The sequence below is a fragment of the Arvicanthis niloticus genome, chromosome 13 (genome assembly GCF_011762505.2).
Source record: "Arvicanthis niloticus isolate mArvNil1 chromosome 13, mArvNil1.pat.X, whole genome shotgun sequence".
In the NCBI taxonomy this organism is placed as follows: domain Eukaryota; kingdom Metazoa; phylum Chordata; class Mammalia; order Rodentia; family Muridae; genus Arvicanthis; species Arvicanthis niloticus.
In genome coordinates, this window is record NC_047670.1 from 64,166,009 (window position 1) to 64,183,473 (window position 17,465).

At 51.9% G+C, this 17,465-nt stretch overlaps 1 protein-coding gene across 6 annotated transcripts in view; it reads left to right on the forward strand.

Annotated features, from left to right (window-relative positions):
• Window positions 1–17,465, forward strand: part of Shank3 (SH3 and multiple ankyrin repeat domains 3) — a 58,253-nt gene that overhangs the window by 21,350 nt on the left and 19,438 nt on the right. For 5 of the 6 annotated variants that reach the window (XM_034517192.2, XM_076911902.1, XM_076911903.1 and 2 more), the window contains exons 11-18: window positions 1,779–1,972; window positions 2,920–3,033; window positions 8,414–8,489; window positions 8,716–8,798; window positions 9,172–9,296; window positions 9,405–9,537; window positions 10,450–10,530; window positions 15,080–15,103. In XM_034517192.2, the coding sequence (XP_034373083.1) occupies window positions 1,779–1,972; window positions 2,920–3,033; window positions 8,414–8,489; window positions 8,716–8,798; window positions 9,172–9,296; window positions 9,405–9,537; window positions 10,450–10,530; window positions 15,080–15,103 (830 nt within the window). The remainder of the gene's footprint in view (window positions 1–1,778; window positions 1,973–2,919; window positions 3,034–8,413; window positions 8,490–8,715; window positions 8,799–9,171; window positions 9,297–9,404; window positions 9,538–10,449; window positions 10,531–15,079; window positions 15,104–17,465) is intronic. The other variant, XM_076911900.1, reaches the window with a different exon arrangement.

Sequence of the window (17,465 nt, forward strand, 5' to 3'; positions counted from 1 at the left end):
TACCCACAAAGGCCTTTGATGTTACATACAGGAGGCTTTTCCTTCTGTGTTATCCCCTGCCCATACAGCCTGATTTCCAGGCTCTATTGGACCAGACTTATTGGACCCCCAAGGTTGTCTGTCCAGTTGCAAAATCACATTTCTCCCATGAAGGTTTTGCACGGCCCCTTGGGTTTTCTAGGAACTGAATGGGTTGGTGGCTGGAACCCCCCCCCCGCCCCCATCCTAAGGTGTTGCAGTTTGCTAGGAGGGTTGCGTGTCAGTGGAACTGCATGGCTGCTGCTGGTCCCTTTTATTTGTGTCTGTTGCAGCTGGCACAGAATAAACTCCTCTAGTCTAGGCTCTCCAGTTCACCTGCTTTTTGGGAGGACAGAATTATTTCTTCTCCACCTTTATTAGGTGACTGGAGTCAGCCAGATGTGTGTGCGCTCCCCCCGCCCCCCCGGCCCCCCTCCCCCGCCCCCCCCCCCCCCCCGTGTGCTTACCTCTGGCTCCCACCTCTACCTACTCCCCATCTCACAGCAGGGGTCCTGACTGGTTCTGAGGAGGTAGCTACCTGGGCTCCTAGCTGAGAAGCACTTAGATGAGTTGTGATACAGGTTAAGGGGGCTTACCTGGTGTGACAGTGGTCTGCCAGTCAGGATGTGGCAGAGCATGTTGGGTGTGCTGAGAAGGAAGAGAGCCTCAGGCAGAGGTTGCCTGTTTAAAAAAAAAAAAAAAAAAAAAAAAAAAAAAACCCAAAACCCAAAAAAAACCGGAGGTATTCCTGGACCCTGGTGGGGCTGCAGTGGCTCCTTGTTGCTCTCTGTTGGCTGAGCCTGGCATAGAGCCCAGAAATATGGTCTGCAGGTTCTGCCCCCCCCCCCCCCCCCCAGCACCAGAGTGGAGCCTGCAAGGGCAAATTTGAAGCCGGGGCAGTAACTTAATCTCTGGCCAAAAGGGCAGGGTCACAATTGTTTAGGTGGTGGGAACAGTGTAGCCTAGTCTCAGAGAGCCTGGTCATTGGCAGAGCAGGCGAATTTGGCCTGTCTGGGTACTAGGGAGCCCAAGCAGGCTTTTGGGTAGAAAAGGAAGATCAAGACCTCAGACTCTATACCTAAGCTGGAGAAGTGGTCTGGGGAAGGTGGCCAACATAGAATGACATGGGGTTAGGGGACAGCTGTCTAAGACGGCAGGAGCCAGGCCCAGAGGCAGGAGGACTGGGGCTCCCAGTGCAGGTTGCTGGTCAGGGTGTGAGGAGGCCGGACCACTGCGCCCCGCCTGCCCTTCCCTGGTTCCCAAAGCCTGGGTGCCAGCCCTTCTCCAGCTCCTACCTGGCAGTTCCGCCCGCCGTTGCCCAGTGCGCCCACCTTCTGGCCCTGGTTGTTTCTTTCCAGCCGCCCGCGTGGGGTCTGCGGGGGGCACCGCGGACTCAGGGCGCGCCGGCCGCCGCCGCCCGCAGAGGGAGGAGCTGGCGGAGGAGGCGGGGCGCGGAGCGGCCGTGGCATGGAGCGAGCCCGGCGCGCCCGGGAGCGCAGCCCCGCGGCCCCCGAGCCCTGAGCGGGCGCGGCTCGTGCGCTGGCGGGAGCGGGCCGGGCGCGGCGGCGCGGCCCATGGAGCGGCCCCGGGCCGGGCCCCCGGCGGGCGGGCGGGCGGCGGGCGGGCGGTGGGCGCTGCGGCGGCGGCTGCGGTGAGGCCGGCGGCGGGGCCGGGCCGTGCGCCATGGAGGCCCCGGGCGCCGGCTTCGCGTGCCCGCTGCCCCCCGGCATCGCGTCCGTCACCTACGTGTTCGTCTACAGCCCCAGCGGGCCCGGCGGATCCGGCCCCGCGCCCGGCCCCGGCCCGGCGTCTCCCGCGCCCCCCGCGCCGCCGCCCCGGGGCCCGAAGCGGAAACTTTACAGTGCCGTCCCCGGCCGCAAGTTCATCGCTGTGAAGGCGCACAGCCCGCAGGGCGAGGGCGAGATCCCGCTGCACCGCGGCGAGGCCGTGAAGGGTGAGGGGCGCGGGCGGGGTGAGGGGCGCGAGCCGGGTTGGGGGGCGGGCCCCGGGGCACGCGGCCTATTTCGTTGCCATTTGGGGCGGGGGTCTCTGTGGTTGGGGTATCCCTGGGTCATTCCAACAAGCTGCTGTGCCGCCGGGGTCTCAGTCTCTGGCCCTGGTTTTATGGGCTCCTGGCATGAAGCTCTGGCGCTGTCATGGTAGAGGCTTGGCTCTTTTGGGGCGGTTCTTGTTACGATGGGGGGGCCAACGACAACTGGGTCCTTGCGTTGGAAGGACCTTAACCCATTCCAGAGCTCCCACGCCTTGTGGGGTTCCTGTGTCACTTCTGGGGCTTCTTCATTGGCAATCCTTGGGATACAGGTGAGGGGGGCTTGCCATCTTCAGGGGATCTGTAACAGTTGTGGTTGTCTGTGTACAGCACACATTTCTTCCATGGTTGGGGAAGACAAGCCACCCCCCCCCCCCCATGGGGCTTTCTGCCGGTATTGGGTTCCTACCTTGAGCACTCTGTCTGTGAGGTGGAACTAGTTGTGGAGACCAGCCCTCCTGGTCTATAAGGTGGCTTGCTCCACCGGCTGCCTCATAATGACCCCTAGCTCTGGGCAGTGACTCGGATGGATGTCAGTTACCATGGTTGGGGGGGAGTGGTCACTGTGGGCAGGAGCAAGAGTATGGCCCCTGTTTCTGCCTCTGCCCTCTTCCAGTGTGTCCATCTGTGTCTGTCTGTCTCCCACATGTCTGTCCTTTGCTGAGGCCATCTGTTCAATTCTCTTCTGTGTGGATCACAGAATCTTCCCAGGGAAAATGCTAGGAGGGATGTTGGTTTGGAAAGAGAGCAAGGGTCAGGGTCGTGGGCAAGACCCGAGCCTCAGGTGGTAGGGAAGAGGGTACCCTGCAGTCTTCCTTTGCCCTGACAACCTGTCTGGCTTCTTTCCCTAGTGCTCAGCATTGGGGAGGGCGGTTTCTGGGAGGGAACCGTGAAGGGCCGTACAGGCTGGTTCCCAGCTGACTGTGTGGAGGAAGTGCAGATGCGACAGTATGACACCCGGCATGGTAAGTGACCCCAGTTTTTGCTCAGATACCTCCCAACGGGCAGGTGCTTCTAGTCTCCCTTTGGTCTTCTTGGTAACACATCTGGACATGTCACTAAGACTGAGAAGCAAACTCAGTGCACTCAAGTTGCATTCAGATTTGCACATATACACGGTGGGCAAGCATGCATGTTCCTAGGAACATGGTACGTGAACCTTTGCCATGCCGACTGGATGAATACACTCATGGTCATCCTCCGTCGGCCTGTTGGCACATGAGTTTCCCGTGACGGTGACCACCCCTCTGGTACATTCTTCACGGAAATACCAGGTTCGTGGAGCTCCCAATTCATAAGCGGCTGGCACCTAAGTAAGGAGGTCAGTGTGAGAAAAGAGGCGTTTTTCCAAAGTAGACAGATTGTCCAAGTGGGCAGAGCAGGAGGCATGGGCCAGCTAAGAGGAAATGAGGCCAGTTGGGCCCCAAGGAGTGGTTCGGGGTACCTGGGGTTGGTGTGGTCTAAGGTCAGCTGATGAAGGATGGCCCCTGTTCTTACAGAGATGTGAGGTCAAAGGCTGCAGCTCCTGGGGCTGCTGAGGAACTGTGGTCCAATCTTTCTGAATGCTTGGACTTCTAGGAAGGATCCCTTTGGGTTCTGGAGAAGACAGTCACTGGTCCTCTGGAGTCCCCAGTGTGGGCTGGTTTCGTGTCTGGGGTGTACTCTTTCATTGAGCCCTTGGGTATTCTGGGAGGCCACAAGATCGATTATCTTATTTCCAGCCCAGAGAGTGGGTAGAACAAATGAACTCTGGGGTGATTATCAATGGTATGTCTGGGTCAGGGTACGAATGTCCTTTTCTCTGTACATAGGAAGTTTGAGTCCTGGGTTGTGGTGGCTTCTACCCTAAGTTGGCAGTTTCCCAGGGGAGCCCACAATCATGTGGGCAGGAACCTTGGCCCTGTGTCAAACTTGATGGATGCCTAGGTTATGCTGGAACTCAGTTACTGACCGACTGCTGGCTAGGCGCTCTGCTTTCTTACATGGCTTATCCTTTCCCTGCCTTGATGGGTTTTCTGAGAGAATAGAAGGGGATTGTTGCATTCATTTGCTGCCTGTGGAAAGTAGATGTGGCATCTAGGGGAAAATGATTTCAGAGGCTTGGGGCCTAGTTCCAACAGGACAGAGTAAAGGACAAGGGGTAGGGGCTGTACACCTGTTGAATAGGAGCTAGTCTTGTGCTTTTCCATGAGGATGGGGCAAGGGTCTGAGAATTGTGGATCCAGGAACATTTGGACTTTGTTCTGAAGCCAAGGAAGGGGAGGGGTTTGAGTTGGGAGTCAGAATCCAAGAGGAGGAGATGTTTGTCAGTTTTGCTCCAAGCTGGACCTTGTGTTGGCTGTCAGTGGGTTATGGCAAGTATACCCCCAGATGCACAGGCCACCCAGAGGGGGAGATCCAGAGTTAGCCTCAAGAAGCAAAAAAAAAAAAAAAAAAAAAAAAAAGGCTGAAAGCAAAGGTGTTGTTTTAGGTTGAATTCTCTGGGTAGTTTGCCGATGGGTTCCTCATGTTTACAGAGATCCAACACAGTGTTCTAGAACTGTGCCCGTTGCCAGCTTCTGTATTTGAGCAGTGCCAGACATGAGTTTTAGCATTTTTATATGAATGAAGCTGTGGACCTATCCTAGCAATCCTGGGAGGTGGTAGCAAGTGTTTAGTATGTTTCTGGGATGTCATTACCCACAAGGGGTGGGAATGTTTATTCTTCGTTTTGCTACATAAGCAGTTAGCTTTGTGAGGAATGGCTAGGCTGGAGTGGAGAACATGAGTCTGGTCACCTGTCCTTGGGGTCAAGGTAAAGAATGATCTTGTAGCAGGAGCTGACCAAGCAGATATTTTAGGGCCAAGATCAAGATGTGGGCAAGGCAGAGAGGTGAGTAGGGTGTGTCAAGGTCACAGGGAAAGGAGAGGATCACAGAGCAGCTGATGTCGGGGTGATGGAGCTGAAGGCTTTCTAGCAATCACAGGACCCTTTAACAGGGCCATAGCTATCATAGACGACCTGAGGGAGTGGGGTTCAAAAGGACCTAGGTGATTGGGAGCTACATTGATGGACATATGGTGAGGGCCCTACTGGGGCTGCCTTTTGGGAGGTTATAGGAGCAATAGTGGCCTCCTTCCGACCCCAGCTACAATATCCATTCTGCTTGCTGTTCTGGGTAGAACTTCTTCTCTGGGACTCAGGCTGAGTTGTGCCAGAGAGCAGAGGGCGTCTTAGCAACAGGAACCTGTTTCCAATAGCCCTCGCACTTCCCCTCCCATGCCCCCAGACTCTGATTCAGGAACCGGAGGGGGAATGAAGGAGGACTTTGAAAGATCAAGGAGAGAAGCTGTGCTGGTACTGGGGTTAGGTCAGCATCTCACAGGACACAGGTCCTTATCTGTACCTGAGCAAAGAGGTACAAAGAGGTCTCCTGCAGCACTGAGGGAGTTGAGGAATGCTGAGGGTAGGAGATGCTGAGGCCAATTAGTGCAAGAATCTCAAGGCCTAACATACCCTCCCGTACCGTTTGCCTGCCCCTTTCCACTTGGAGAGAATGTTCCACTTGGGAGCTGGTGCTGGGCACATTCCTTTCAGCTGGCTTTCCTGTGTGTGATTAATAAAACCAGAACATGAATTCGTGTTATATAATAAATAGTTTGTCTGCTTGATAACAATTTAAAAAAACAAGATGCTTTGAAATAGGACCTGACCAGGATGAGGGTGCTTAACTGCTCATGTCTTCTAGGGTTAAGATCTGGGTGGGGCAGGGCAGAGAGGTGAGTAGGGGTGAGCCAAGGTCATGCTAGTGTGAGGCTGGTGGAGCCGGGGGCTTCCTGTCCACTGCAGGGCTCACAGACATGGTTCAGCTAGCATAGAGTATCTGCAACTGGGTTAGCCTGAAGAAGGGTGTGCTCGAGGTTAGGAGGGATTGAGGAGGACCACTTACATGATGGTGAGGTTTCACCTGCACTGGTCTCGGGACCGGACGGCAAGTGTACGTTTGTTTCTTAGAGTGGGACAAACGGGAGGGAATCAGTAAGGAAGTCGATGCGGCCAGAACGAGGCTGTTAGAACCTAATCAAACAGGCTGTTAGAACCCAGTGGCCTCCCGACATGAGGTTTCCTACTGTGGGAAGAGAGGTTCAGATGTTACGGTTAACTTATCGAGAGTCTCACGCAAAGCGGGAGGGACCTGAAGCCTGGACTAGTACTTTTCTTGATAGCCATGTCATCTGATGTGAAGATCCTCTAACCATTGCTCCACCCTGTCTCTGTCCATCTATCTTTTAACTCACCTACTCATCCTTCTGTCCACCTACTTATCCAGCAGACTGCCCAGCCCACCCAGCTTCCCCTTTCCTCTAGTCATGGATTCCATCCATACGTCCCTACACTCACGGATCTGTGTATCCTTCGGCTCATCCATTATTCCCTCAGACCTTCAGCATCCGACTCATTCGTCTACACAGTTGCCTTTTGGATTGTCTTCCTTCCCTTCCTACGTTCATCTGTTTGGTCATGCAGCGCCCACACACACACTCACCTAACCAGTTGTGTGCCTTCTGTTATATGTCAGGTGCTCTGCTGGCCACGGGGACCACAGGAGTTTATTACATCTGGTCTTTCGATTTAGAGAGCTCGGAGTTGCTGAGAAGCCAGGCCGTAAAAGAGTTGTCTATTTCTGCTGGGTACGGTGGCACGTGCCTGTAATCCTAGCATCCAGAAGATTGAGACAGATAATCCCAAGTTCAAGGCTCAGGCTGTATGTAGTGATAACTTGTCTCCAAAAAAAAAAAAAAAAAAAAAAAAAACCAAAAAACAAACCACTCCCCCCAAACAAAACAACACCCCCCCAAAAAAAGCAGGGTACTGTAGGACTCTGGTACCCACCACCTACATGGTTTTCTATAACCCCAGCTCTAGGGCATCCAGCTCCCCATTCAGGCCTGTGAATGCACCGGGCATACATGTGACACACATATATACGTGTAGGGAAACACCTGAAATTAAAAACAAAATCTTTTAAAAAGTCTAAACAGTATGGAACCCAACTTAAAAAAAAAATCACAGGTTCCTGCTGAACTCAGTTTTTAACCCCCATGCCTCCCTCTCCTCTTGCTACACAGACTCCGCAGAGTTCCTGTCTGCTCCAGATTAATGCCTTTGACATGGCTGTTACCTTGCCTGCCTCACCCCCAGAAGTCTCGCACCCTCATATCTGCAGGCTGCTCCCTCGACTGGACTGTCTGGGTCTTTGCTCAGCTCTTCTCTCTGACGAGGCCATGGCTATCCCTAGAATTGTACTTTGACAACCCTTCCCTGCTCGCTCTTCTCCCGCTAGCTGGCGTTTTATATTTATTGCTTGTCGATCCCACTTCTCAGAATAGCTTATTAACTCCTTAAAGGCGGAGACTTTGCTCTCTTCTAAATTAAACAGTGCCTGGTAGGTGAATGGTTGTTGAAGTTAAAAAAAAAAAAAAAAATTGAGTCTGGAGAAGTGCTATGCTATATAACAAGAGAGGATGAAGGAGGGAGAGGTGCTGAGGAATGAAATTGAAAACTGTGGTGGTGCCATCTTGAGGCCGTCTGAGGTACTGCAAGTGCAGCCAGAAGAGCCATTCTGAAGCTTAAGGTCTAGTTGTAGATTTGAACCTTCAGGAAATCTACAAGGCTAAGTGAGGTTCAGCAGGAGGTATGTCCTGGCCAGCTCCATAGTGTCCACGAAGAACTTTGAAGTCAAAGGACAGATATGTATATAGTCCTGTGGAATACAGTCAGGGCAGGGATCTGAACACTTTATAATCCCTTTCTTCTTCCTTGAATTTGTGTTCCTGGCTGTCGTGTGGAAATTGGTGGACACGTTCAGATGCTTCCATGCTGGTGCACATATAGGCCGATAGCACAGCACATGCATGAGCTCAACCCCTGTATGCACTGTGGGTTACACAAACACGTGTTTGTTACTGGATCCTGGGCTCATGCACGGATAGCAGACACGGCTCTTATTTGACACACACAAGCACCAACACAGCATTTATACCTGACTGCGAGGCACATATACACGTACCGTCAGCTCTAAGGCTTGCAGACTGGGCTAGCCTGGCCGTGTATGGTGTCTAGCTGCATGTTAAGTGAGGGGAGGTAAGCAGGATTTGCTTTTCCCTTGGCTTCCATGTATTGTTATCTGAGCCTTACTCCCTTAGGACTTTTGGGCCCTGGCTCTTAGGATTTGCCCCTACCCCTACCCCCACCTACATCTAGGTCTAGAGTGTATGGGAGCAGAGACTGATCAGCACAGTTGGGGGAAAATTCAGCTAGGTGGAGGGCCACCATCATCTCTTAGCCTTTGATGCTCCCTCCAGAAACCAGAGAAGACCGGACGAAGCGTCTTTTCCGCCACTACACTGTGGGTTCCTATGACAGCCTCACTTCACACAGGTATTGGCAGGGGTGTGGACACACAGGGACACTACCTGGGCTTTGTATGTCGAATGAAAGGGGAAGTCAGGGTATGGGGAGGTGGGAGGTTGGCAAGGGGTGGGTGGTTAGCTTCCTCTGCCTTTGTCATTCTGAGTTGTCTAGTATGGATGAGACTCAGTGGGTTCACCCTGACTGCCAGGCACCCCGCAAACTCCCCTCACTCAACCTTGCTTTCCTTTGTCAGTGATTATGTCATTGATGATAAGGTGGCTATCCTGCAAAAACGGGACCATGAGGGTTTTGGCTTTGTTCTCCGGGGAGCCAAAGGTAATGGAAGTAGGTTTTGGGGGTTGCATAGCTATCAATGTCTTCTGTGACCTGCCTCTGCCTCTTTCCCCTTTTAAAGCCCCGCCCCAATATGGTTGTATGTCTTGGTTTGGAGTATACTGGGGTGCAAGGCAGCGGGTCCCTCTCCTTTTAGCCTTGTGGGGATCCCTGTGGGGATCGGTACTCTTGGTGGAACAGAGATCTTTTTGCTGAGAGTAAATGAGGGAGTTCACAGAGGGATGTACAGTGGTGTGGGTATCCCTACCAGCTGCCTATCCCACCCCATTGCTATGCTTTAGAAGTCAGGTGGCTTTGCGGGGCTTCCTGACATGATCTCTGCTTGTGAATGCCTCTTCTCTTGCTCTCCCTGCAGCAGAGACCCCCATTGAAGAGTTTACACCCACACCTGCCTTCCCTGCGCTCCAATACCTTGAGTCTGTAGATGTGGAAGGTGTGGCCTGGAGGGCCGGGCTTCGAACTGGGGACTTCCTCATTGAGGTGAGGCCCGTCCTGACCCTGCCCAGCAGGAGGGGGAGAGGACTACTAACTCCCCGAGGTCTGAGGCTGGGACAGCTGGCCCACTACCTAGCTACTTGTCTATCCCAGGTGAACGGTGTGAACGTCGTGAAGGTCGGACACAAGCAAGTGGTGGGTCTCATCCGTCAGGGTGGCAACCGCCTGGTCATGAAGGTTGTGTCTGTGACCAGGAAACCAGAGGAGGATAGTGCTCGGCGAAGAGGTGAGGGTTCGGATTGCTGGCCTTTCAGACCTTTCACTTCAAGCTCACATTCCTTTCCCCATCTCTGATCCTACACAGCTGACATCACATTCCTACCTGAGATTGGATAAAATGCCCTTATTTTCTGCACAGGACCTCAGTGTTAGATGCTTGACCTCTGACCAGGCCTCTGACCCCTGATCCTAGATTACCCCTCCTCAGATCCCTCTCCCCTTCTGTGAATCCCCCCAGCCCTGGTGTGGCAGAGCCCTCCTTCCCGACGCCAGCAGCTGCCTGGAGGCCGGGTTGTCATGGCAACTGTGAGGTTGACGCTGCTGCTGCTGCTGCTTATTGTGCAGGGAAGGGGGAGGCGGCACCTGAGGGAAGAGGAAAAGCGTCTTCTCCCCGCGCCGACGCCAAAGACGCGGCACAGCCTGGGCCTAAGAGGCTTTGCTGCCGGCCCAGCCCAGGTGTGCCGCTTGCCCGGCCACACTTTGGTCTCACAAAGAGCAGTGGTGCCTGGGCCTGGGGTGCTTTAGGCAGCAGGAGGTAGTCTGGCAGGAGATCTACCCAGCCCCCATGGGTGGTGCCCACTCACTGGGGCCTTGGAGCCCGCAGGGTGGATCCTCAGAGGAGAACCAGCCAGCATCCTAGCCTTTGCTGGTGCTTTTACTACCATTTGAGGCCTTGGTCCTGGGAGTCTTAAGGGCCCTAGGGGGCCCAAGTGCCCTGGTTCCACTGCTCCCTGAGTGCCTCACGCCATGAAGAAGTTTGCATCTAGCCGCAGCCTGAACAAGATCTTGGCACAGTGTGACTCGTCTTCAAGAGAGTACGAGGAGGTCCAGGCAGTGGAACGCAAGTGGCACTTGCACCTGGCCACCCCGCGCCGCCTGCTGCTGGACCGGAGGGCCAAGGCCTCCCTCTTCTTTGCAGCCCCACCACCCCCAAAGAGGGCCCCCAGCACCACGCTGACCCTGCGGTCCAAGTCCATGACGGCTGAGCTTGAGGAACTTGGTGAGCATTTCGGGTGGATGGTGGGTGAGTGGCCAAAGTGGGGGTGGATGCAGGTGGATGGAAGGGCGGTGCTACCAAACTGGGGCTCAGACAGAAGGAGGAAAAGATGGGTTTGGAGACAGATCAGCAGTTAGGGGTGGGACTGAAGTGATGGGGAAAGTGGGTACCTTGAGTGAGGCGTGTGAGAGCAAGGGAGGAAATGAGGACTCAGGGCAGCGTGAGGAGCTGAAGTTGGGCAGGGACCATGAGGACAGATGGCTGGGGAACAAGGTCTGGCCCTGTAGCATGCCCGCATGCATGCACATGCATGTGTGTGTGAGCGCTGTCCCTGGTTCTGTGCTTTTCCACCAAGACTTTGCATTTCAATTTAGCTGGCAGAGAGCAGTGGTAGAGAATCCAGAGTCTGCTCCTGGATATGCCTGGCATGAGCCAGGTCACCTCTGTGTTTAGTTTTCTCGGTTGGTACCTGCTCACTTATCTGCTGAGTGAGTCTACTGACCCAATAGAGGTATTTGTGAACACCTCTAACACAGTGAGGGGATGGGGCCTTGTGAACTGCAGGAGGTGGACAGAAAGTATGTTAGCCTCTAATGGAAACAGTCCCAGGCTGACTACAAACCGCCTCGTTGTGGGTATATCCTGTTATACACGATCCCATCCTGACATAGGGCAGTTGCCAACTTTATTATGGCCATAACACATCCTGTATGCATGTGCACATGTAGGACGGTTACCAGCCTTGTTACAGGCATGTCTCGTGTACATGACTATGATGCTCTGACATGTATACAAGTATCTAGCCTCATCGTGGACATGTCCCATGTACGTGAGCCGCACATCACGACAAGTATATTAGTTACCAGCCTTGTCATGGGCATGTCCCATATGCGTGACATATTTTGACACATATGCCAGTTAACCTTGTCATGGGCATGTCTCATATTCACAGCCATGTCCTGATATGTGACATTTACCAGCCTCGTCATAGGTATGTCCTATATGCATGATCTCATCTTGACACATAGGACTGTTCTTTAGTCTCATCATAGGCATGTGCAGATATGTGTGACTTTATTGTCGTCGTGGGCATGTGCTAATGTGTTTGACTGTTAAGAGCCTTATTGTGGGTTCATCGTAACTGTCAACAGTCCCATGGTGGGTATACATGTGACAGGTTGAAAACACTCTTTGCTTTTGTGGACTGAGCCTAGTCAAATTCTCAGACTTTCCTCTGGTTTCGGTCATGAGAGGAAACCCTTATCCTGGCTCTCAGAACTGTCCCTATCTTTTGCTTATGGACTCAGCGTTGACCATGTCCTGGCTGTAGGCTGAGTTTCTATGTTCCAAGCAGGTGCCTTGACTGAAGTTTTAGTTTGATTTGGAAAACAGTTACCAGGATAGCGGGGCTGACATGAGCAGGATTTTCTATGATAAAACTTTGAATAAAATAAAAATTACAGATATGTAAAGGAGGAGGGACCCTCAGAAATGAAGCAGGAAATCAAAGCCGAAGGAATAAGGAACCTGGTGCCTCCGGTTCCTGATGGCGGTTCCCAAGGGCAGTGCTGGGGTCTGAAGCCCCTGTAAGACTAGAAGATGTGCAGTGGACTTGTAAAAATCAGAAGCAACCATAGACTCTGGGGTTAGCATAAAAACTGGAAGGGGCTGGAGTGTTGGGCCAGCACTCAGGAGCGTTTGTTGCTCTCCAAGAGGACCCAGGTTTGGTTCCCAGCACCCACACAAAGGGTCTCAGGCATCCAGCCCTTCTCATCTCTGAGATACCAGGCACGAACATGGTATGCATACATGCACGCAGACAGAACGAACATGGTATGCATACATACACACAGACAGAAACACTCAGAATAATCTAAAAAAAAATTTTTTTTTTGAAAAGAACTAGAGATCAGAGCATGGGAGTACAGCAAAAGGTTTCAGTTACATACAGGCAGGAAACGTAACAGAATTAGTGACATTAACAGGATAATACGAACGACAGCAGCAAGCAAGTTTGGGACGATCCTTAACTCATTGCAACAAACAAACAAACAAACAAACAAGAAAGCTACACACAGAAGAGTCTGTGTCGTGGAGATACAGAATCCAGGACTCACTAAAAAGCAAAACAAAACATAACAGTGAGTGAGGAGATGAGTCTGAGACCATCCAGAATCAGCTTAGGAAGCTGACGAGGTGGCCATCAAGGACCAGTGAGGGGACCTGAGGACAAACAAGGGGATCCCAACATCTACTCGATAGGAATGCCAGAGGAAATCAACAGAAAGGCTAAGGATCTCCCAGAAGCAAACAGAAATATGAGACTCATTTCTGAGGAAGTATGTCACAAATAAATGTGATCTGTCAGAGTAGAAATTTAAAATGCCAAAGACAAGCAGAAAAAATGTTTAAAAATACCAGAGCCAGTAGAGGGAGTCGGTGTCTCAGTGAGCAATGGTTTGACTTCAGCTTCATCAGCAGTGAGAGACAAGATGATGAAAATCATCCTAGCCAAACTGGTTGACGAGAGAGCAGAGACACCAGTAGCCTTCAGGCCCTAGGGTCTAATCTAACCCATGCCAGTCATAGAGAGCAGACCTATGGCATGGATCAATAAACCAATATGGTAGACAGCTGGGTCTGATTGGACCTTGGTGCGCAGACCTGGAGTCTCTTGCTAGAAGCTGCTCTATAACCAGGTCAGAAGGGCCCTTCCGACTTCCTGCTGAGAGGCGTTAGTCATCCTGAACTCTGCACTCCTAGAGGCATTGCTGTGGAAGTGCAAGAGCTCTGTCTGGCTATGGCTTTTGCCTGTAGAAGTGGAAGCAGGAGAGTTGAATGTTTTCCTCTGCTCCATAACTACAGCTGTAGTTGTAACTACAGCTGCAGACCTTGGTGGGCCAGAGGAGCAGGGTATCATGGTATTTCTGAGTAGAGGCTTGAAGGGTTGTGGGAACAGCTCAGCCTGAGCCTCTGCCTGTACTTCTGTACCCAGGGCCATAGCTATTGAAACTGGAACCAGGTTTTATATGGTCCTGTGTTTAGAGAAGAACCAAAGTCAGGGGCTCGGTAAGCTACCCTGATTCAAAGACAACTATCTTATCTTGAGAGGTGACCTGGTCCTTCTGGGAATGTCTGATTTGAGGAAGGCAGACCAGCATAGAGTTCTCCAAATCCCCAAACGTGCCCTAACCCACTGTTTATTCTTTTAGTTTGTTTGAGACAGGGTGGTTCTGTAGTCTAGGCAGCGGTTGAATTGCCTATACCTTTTGAGTTGTAGGATTACAGGCATGCTCTACCATGCCTGGATTTGTTTGTGTTTTTAAAAGGTAGAAGTAAGACATGTTGAGTCACCACTGTTATAAACATGCCTATCCTGCCAGTCACTGGTGGAACCCTTTAGGAGCCATGTTTGTCAAAAAGATAACCTGAACACCTGGGCAGAAGAAACCAGTGTGAGGTGAGGGGGGCGTGGGTTGAGGCTCATTCTGTGTAGATGAGGAGGCAGGGTGAGGTAGGAGGAAGGGGGTTGAGTTCTTGAGAACTAATAGAGTGAGCAGAGGTTGATCCAAATTAAATCAATTAATTAAATAAAATGGAAGTGGTGGTGTCTGACACAAATCATCGGGAGAATTCTGTGAAGTGGCACGTACCTATCGCTCAGGAGGTTGAGGCAGGAGGATTGCTGTGAATTCCAGGCCTGTCTGAACTCACAGAGTGAGTTCACGTTCGATCTGGACCACATCTCAAAAAAAAGTAGGGTTGTTCATAAGAGGCCGGGGAGCGGGGAAGAGGCACAGATCACCCCCTTCTCCGTTCTCTTTGTAGTTAGGGGTTCCTTTACTAAGTGCACCTATGGTCAGCTTGAGTCAGGGATGGATTAACAGAAACCCATGGCAGGGACCTAGTGTGGTCAAGCTGGTCCCGTTCATTTATGTAGGTCAAATTAAGACTTCCCTCAATTTCTGGGTCTTTCTTTTATGATAAGAGGTCAGCCTAGGTTTCTGCTACTGCCGTAGTCTAGAGAAGATTTCTTTACCAAATATGGATCCTGCTTGTCGTTACAAACCTGCTTTGGGATATGGAGGTGTGTATCCGTAGTGTGGTGCTTGCCCAGCATGTTCAAGGTCCTAGGTTCCATCTGCAGTACCGCAAAAACAAAACCAACAAAATCTCAGTACAGAGTGTTCAAAGGTGACCCACCTTGGTGAATAGTTCTGAACATCTGGCTGCTCCTAGTACAGTTTAACTGTGCACATCTCCGTGTGTGCATGTGTGCACGTGTGTGTGTGTGCATGCTTGTGAGTATGCATGTGTACACGGCGTGTCTTCCTGCTTTTGCTTGTTCTCCTCTAGAGGTTTAGAGCATTGGTAGGCTTGTTCTACTGGTCTCAGAAGGAGGCAAAGATGGGGGCAGACCTGTGTGGGACCTGGTTGTTGGGGAGGTGGGGATGTGGAGAACAGGATCCAGAAATCATTGTGCAGAGTGGCCCAGGGGCCATGTAATAAGGTCTTCCTCTTAACTCCCTTTGCTCTGTTTCTCAATTCTAAGCTTCCATCCGGAGAAGAAAAGGGGGTAAGTCCTCTGCTGTGATTCTAGGCCTGGCTTGCCTGTCCCTACAAAGGGGTGCTGGTGTGTGACGAGTCCAAGTCAGAGTGGTCTGGATTCTGACAGACTTGTTGCTGCTTGGGGATCTGGTAGAGACATGGTAAAGGAGTTCCCGGGGATATCCCTGGGAGTATTAGGGAGCATAACCATAGTCCTTGTGGATTCAGGCAAGCTAGGGCTGTAACCTCTGAGGATAGAGTGGTGGGGAGAAGGCGAGAGAACTTAGGATGAGGGCCCCTGCAAGTGTTGAGTCCCAGAGTTGGGGAGGGGTCAGGCTGTGCAATTTGGAGGAGTGAGGTGCTTGAGATGGGAGCATCAGGGTGTTCAGCTCTGCTCTGTGCTGTATCTTTTGTCTTCTCCTTCCCCTAAGTCAGTTTCATGCTGGAGAGTTGTAGACCAGAGCAGAGCTGTTTCAGATAGGAGTTTGAATCTGGCGGCTCTGGGAAAGGAGCTGAACTACCCCCCACTCAGAACCTCCAGCCCCACCCCTGGGCTGTTGAGTTCACTGTCTCTTCTTCAGGCTCTACCCCCGTGTCCTTGGAGGCCCTTTGTCATATGACTTGTGTGTCCAGCATGGCTGCAAGGAACACAGTGTCTATGTGGGGTCAGACACCAGGGCCTGGACTGGATACTGAGTCAAACATCTGGGAAAGTCTTACCTGGCTTCTAAAGTCACTTCTGCCTCTTGAGTGGATGGGAGTCAGGCTGAGATATGCCCAGAGCCTAGGGAGTGTGGATTTGTGCATCTAGCATCCTCTCCTTCTTACTTCTGATGTACTGGACTTTGCCTGGGTAGAGGGGCTACCTCTAGCTCACTGCATGTGACCGGTAGGTTCCTCCAATCTCTTCTTGTTAAGATCTGTATCCTAGCTCTGTAATAGTGGGGCTCCCAGGATGCTAGGCTGTGGTCACGCACTTCTTCCAACTGTGGGAGAAATGGCTGATTTGTCACTTCCACAGACCCTTCTTTTCATCCCTGCTTGGGTTCCCAACACACTCTGCCCTGCACCCAAGATGGGGTAGGCGTGGAAGGCTGGTGGGAATGCCTATACTTGGTTCCTAAAGGATTTTATTTAATTTTTAAATATCTAAAATCATTTAGGATTATGTTTTTTTCCCCTGAATTTTGTGGTGGATTTATGTTGGGAAAATGTTCAACTTTTCATATGTAATTTCAGTGCTTAAATTCTTTCTCCTGGAAATAATTCTGGCTTGGCCTTAGCACGATTGCATCATAACCCTAAACAGTTGCTTTGTTAGATGTTGTGTGTAAACTGCTTGGATATCTTGGATCTGTTAGGCTTTTTTAGTTAGAGACACACGATCTCTAAGTCCATGGCTCAGGTGACTGTGCCTTAGTAGGAAACGTCACTGTGTCATGGACTGTTCTTTCTCCTTCTGTCTTTACTTCTGTGGTTTCTGGACTGCATGGCAGTAAGGGTCTGTGATCTGGAGTGATGCTCTGTTTGTGACATTTTGTGCCCGGGGAAACAGGAGGACACAAAATGATAGGGTGTTGAGGTGGTTACAGTGGTAGTCCTTGGCACATAACTGCATATCACCAAGGGCTTGGCCAGGGTCGTGGTTTCACCTTTTCAAAAGGAAGTTATTCATTTCATTACAAAGACAAATAAGAAGACCTTTTGCATCTGTCTCTGCACTGTTACTTGATGGCACTGGAAGCCATGCTTGGGCCCTACCAGTCTCTCCTCAGTGGGAACATGTTTTGTTGGCTAAGTTCTGCATTGTTCAGTCCTCCAATGGGGCAGAGCATTCTCTTTCTGAGGAACCCATGAATCGTTAGTGAAGATGAGGCAACATCCTCATCTCTACTGTGTCCTCAGCATCTGCAGTGGCCAGTGTGGTCTGCAGTAGCCAGTGTGGTCTGCAGTAAACCAGTGTGGTCTGCGGTGGCCAGTGTGGGCTGCAGTCCCAGTGTGGGCTGCAGTAGCCAGTGTGGGCTCCAGTAAACCAGTGTGGTCTGCGGTGGCCAGTGTGGTCTGCAGTAGCCAGTATGGTCTGCAGTAGCCAGTGTGGTCTGCAGTAGCCAGTATGGTCTGCAGTAGCCAGTGTGGTCTGCAGTCCCAGTGTGGTCTGCAGTCCCAGTGTGGGCTGCAGTAGCCAGTGTGGGCTGTAGTAGCCAGTGTGGTCTGCGGTGGCCAGTGTGGTCTGCGGTGGCCAGTGTGGTCTGTGATGGCCAGTGTGGGCTGCAGTAGCCAGTGTGGTCTGCGGTGGCCAGTGTGGTCTGTGATGGCCAGTGTGGGCTGCAGTAGCCAGTGTGGGCTGCAGTAGCCAGTGTGGGCTGCAGTAGCCAGTATGGGCTGCATTG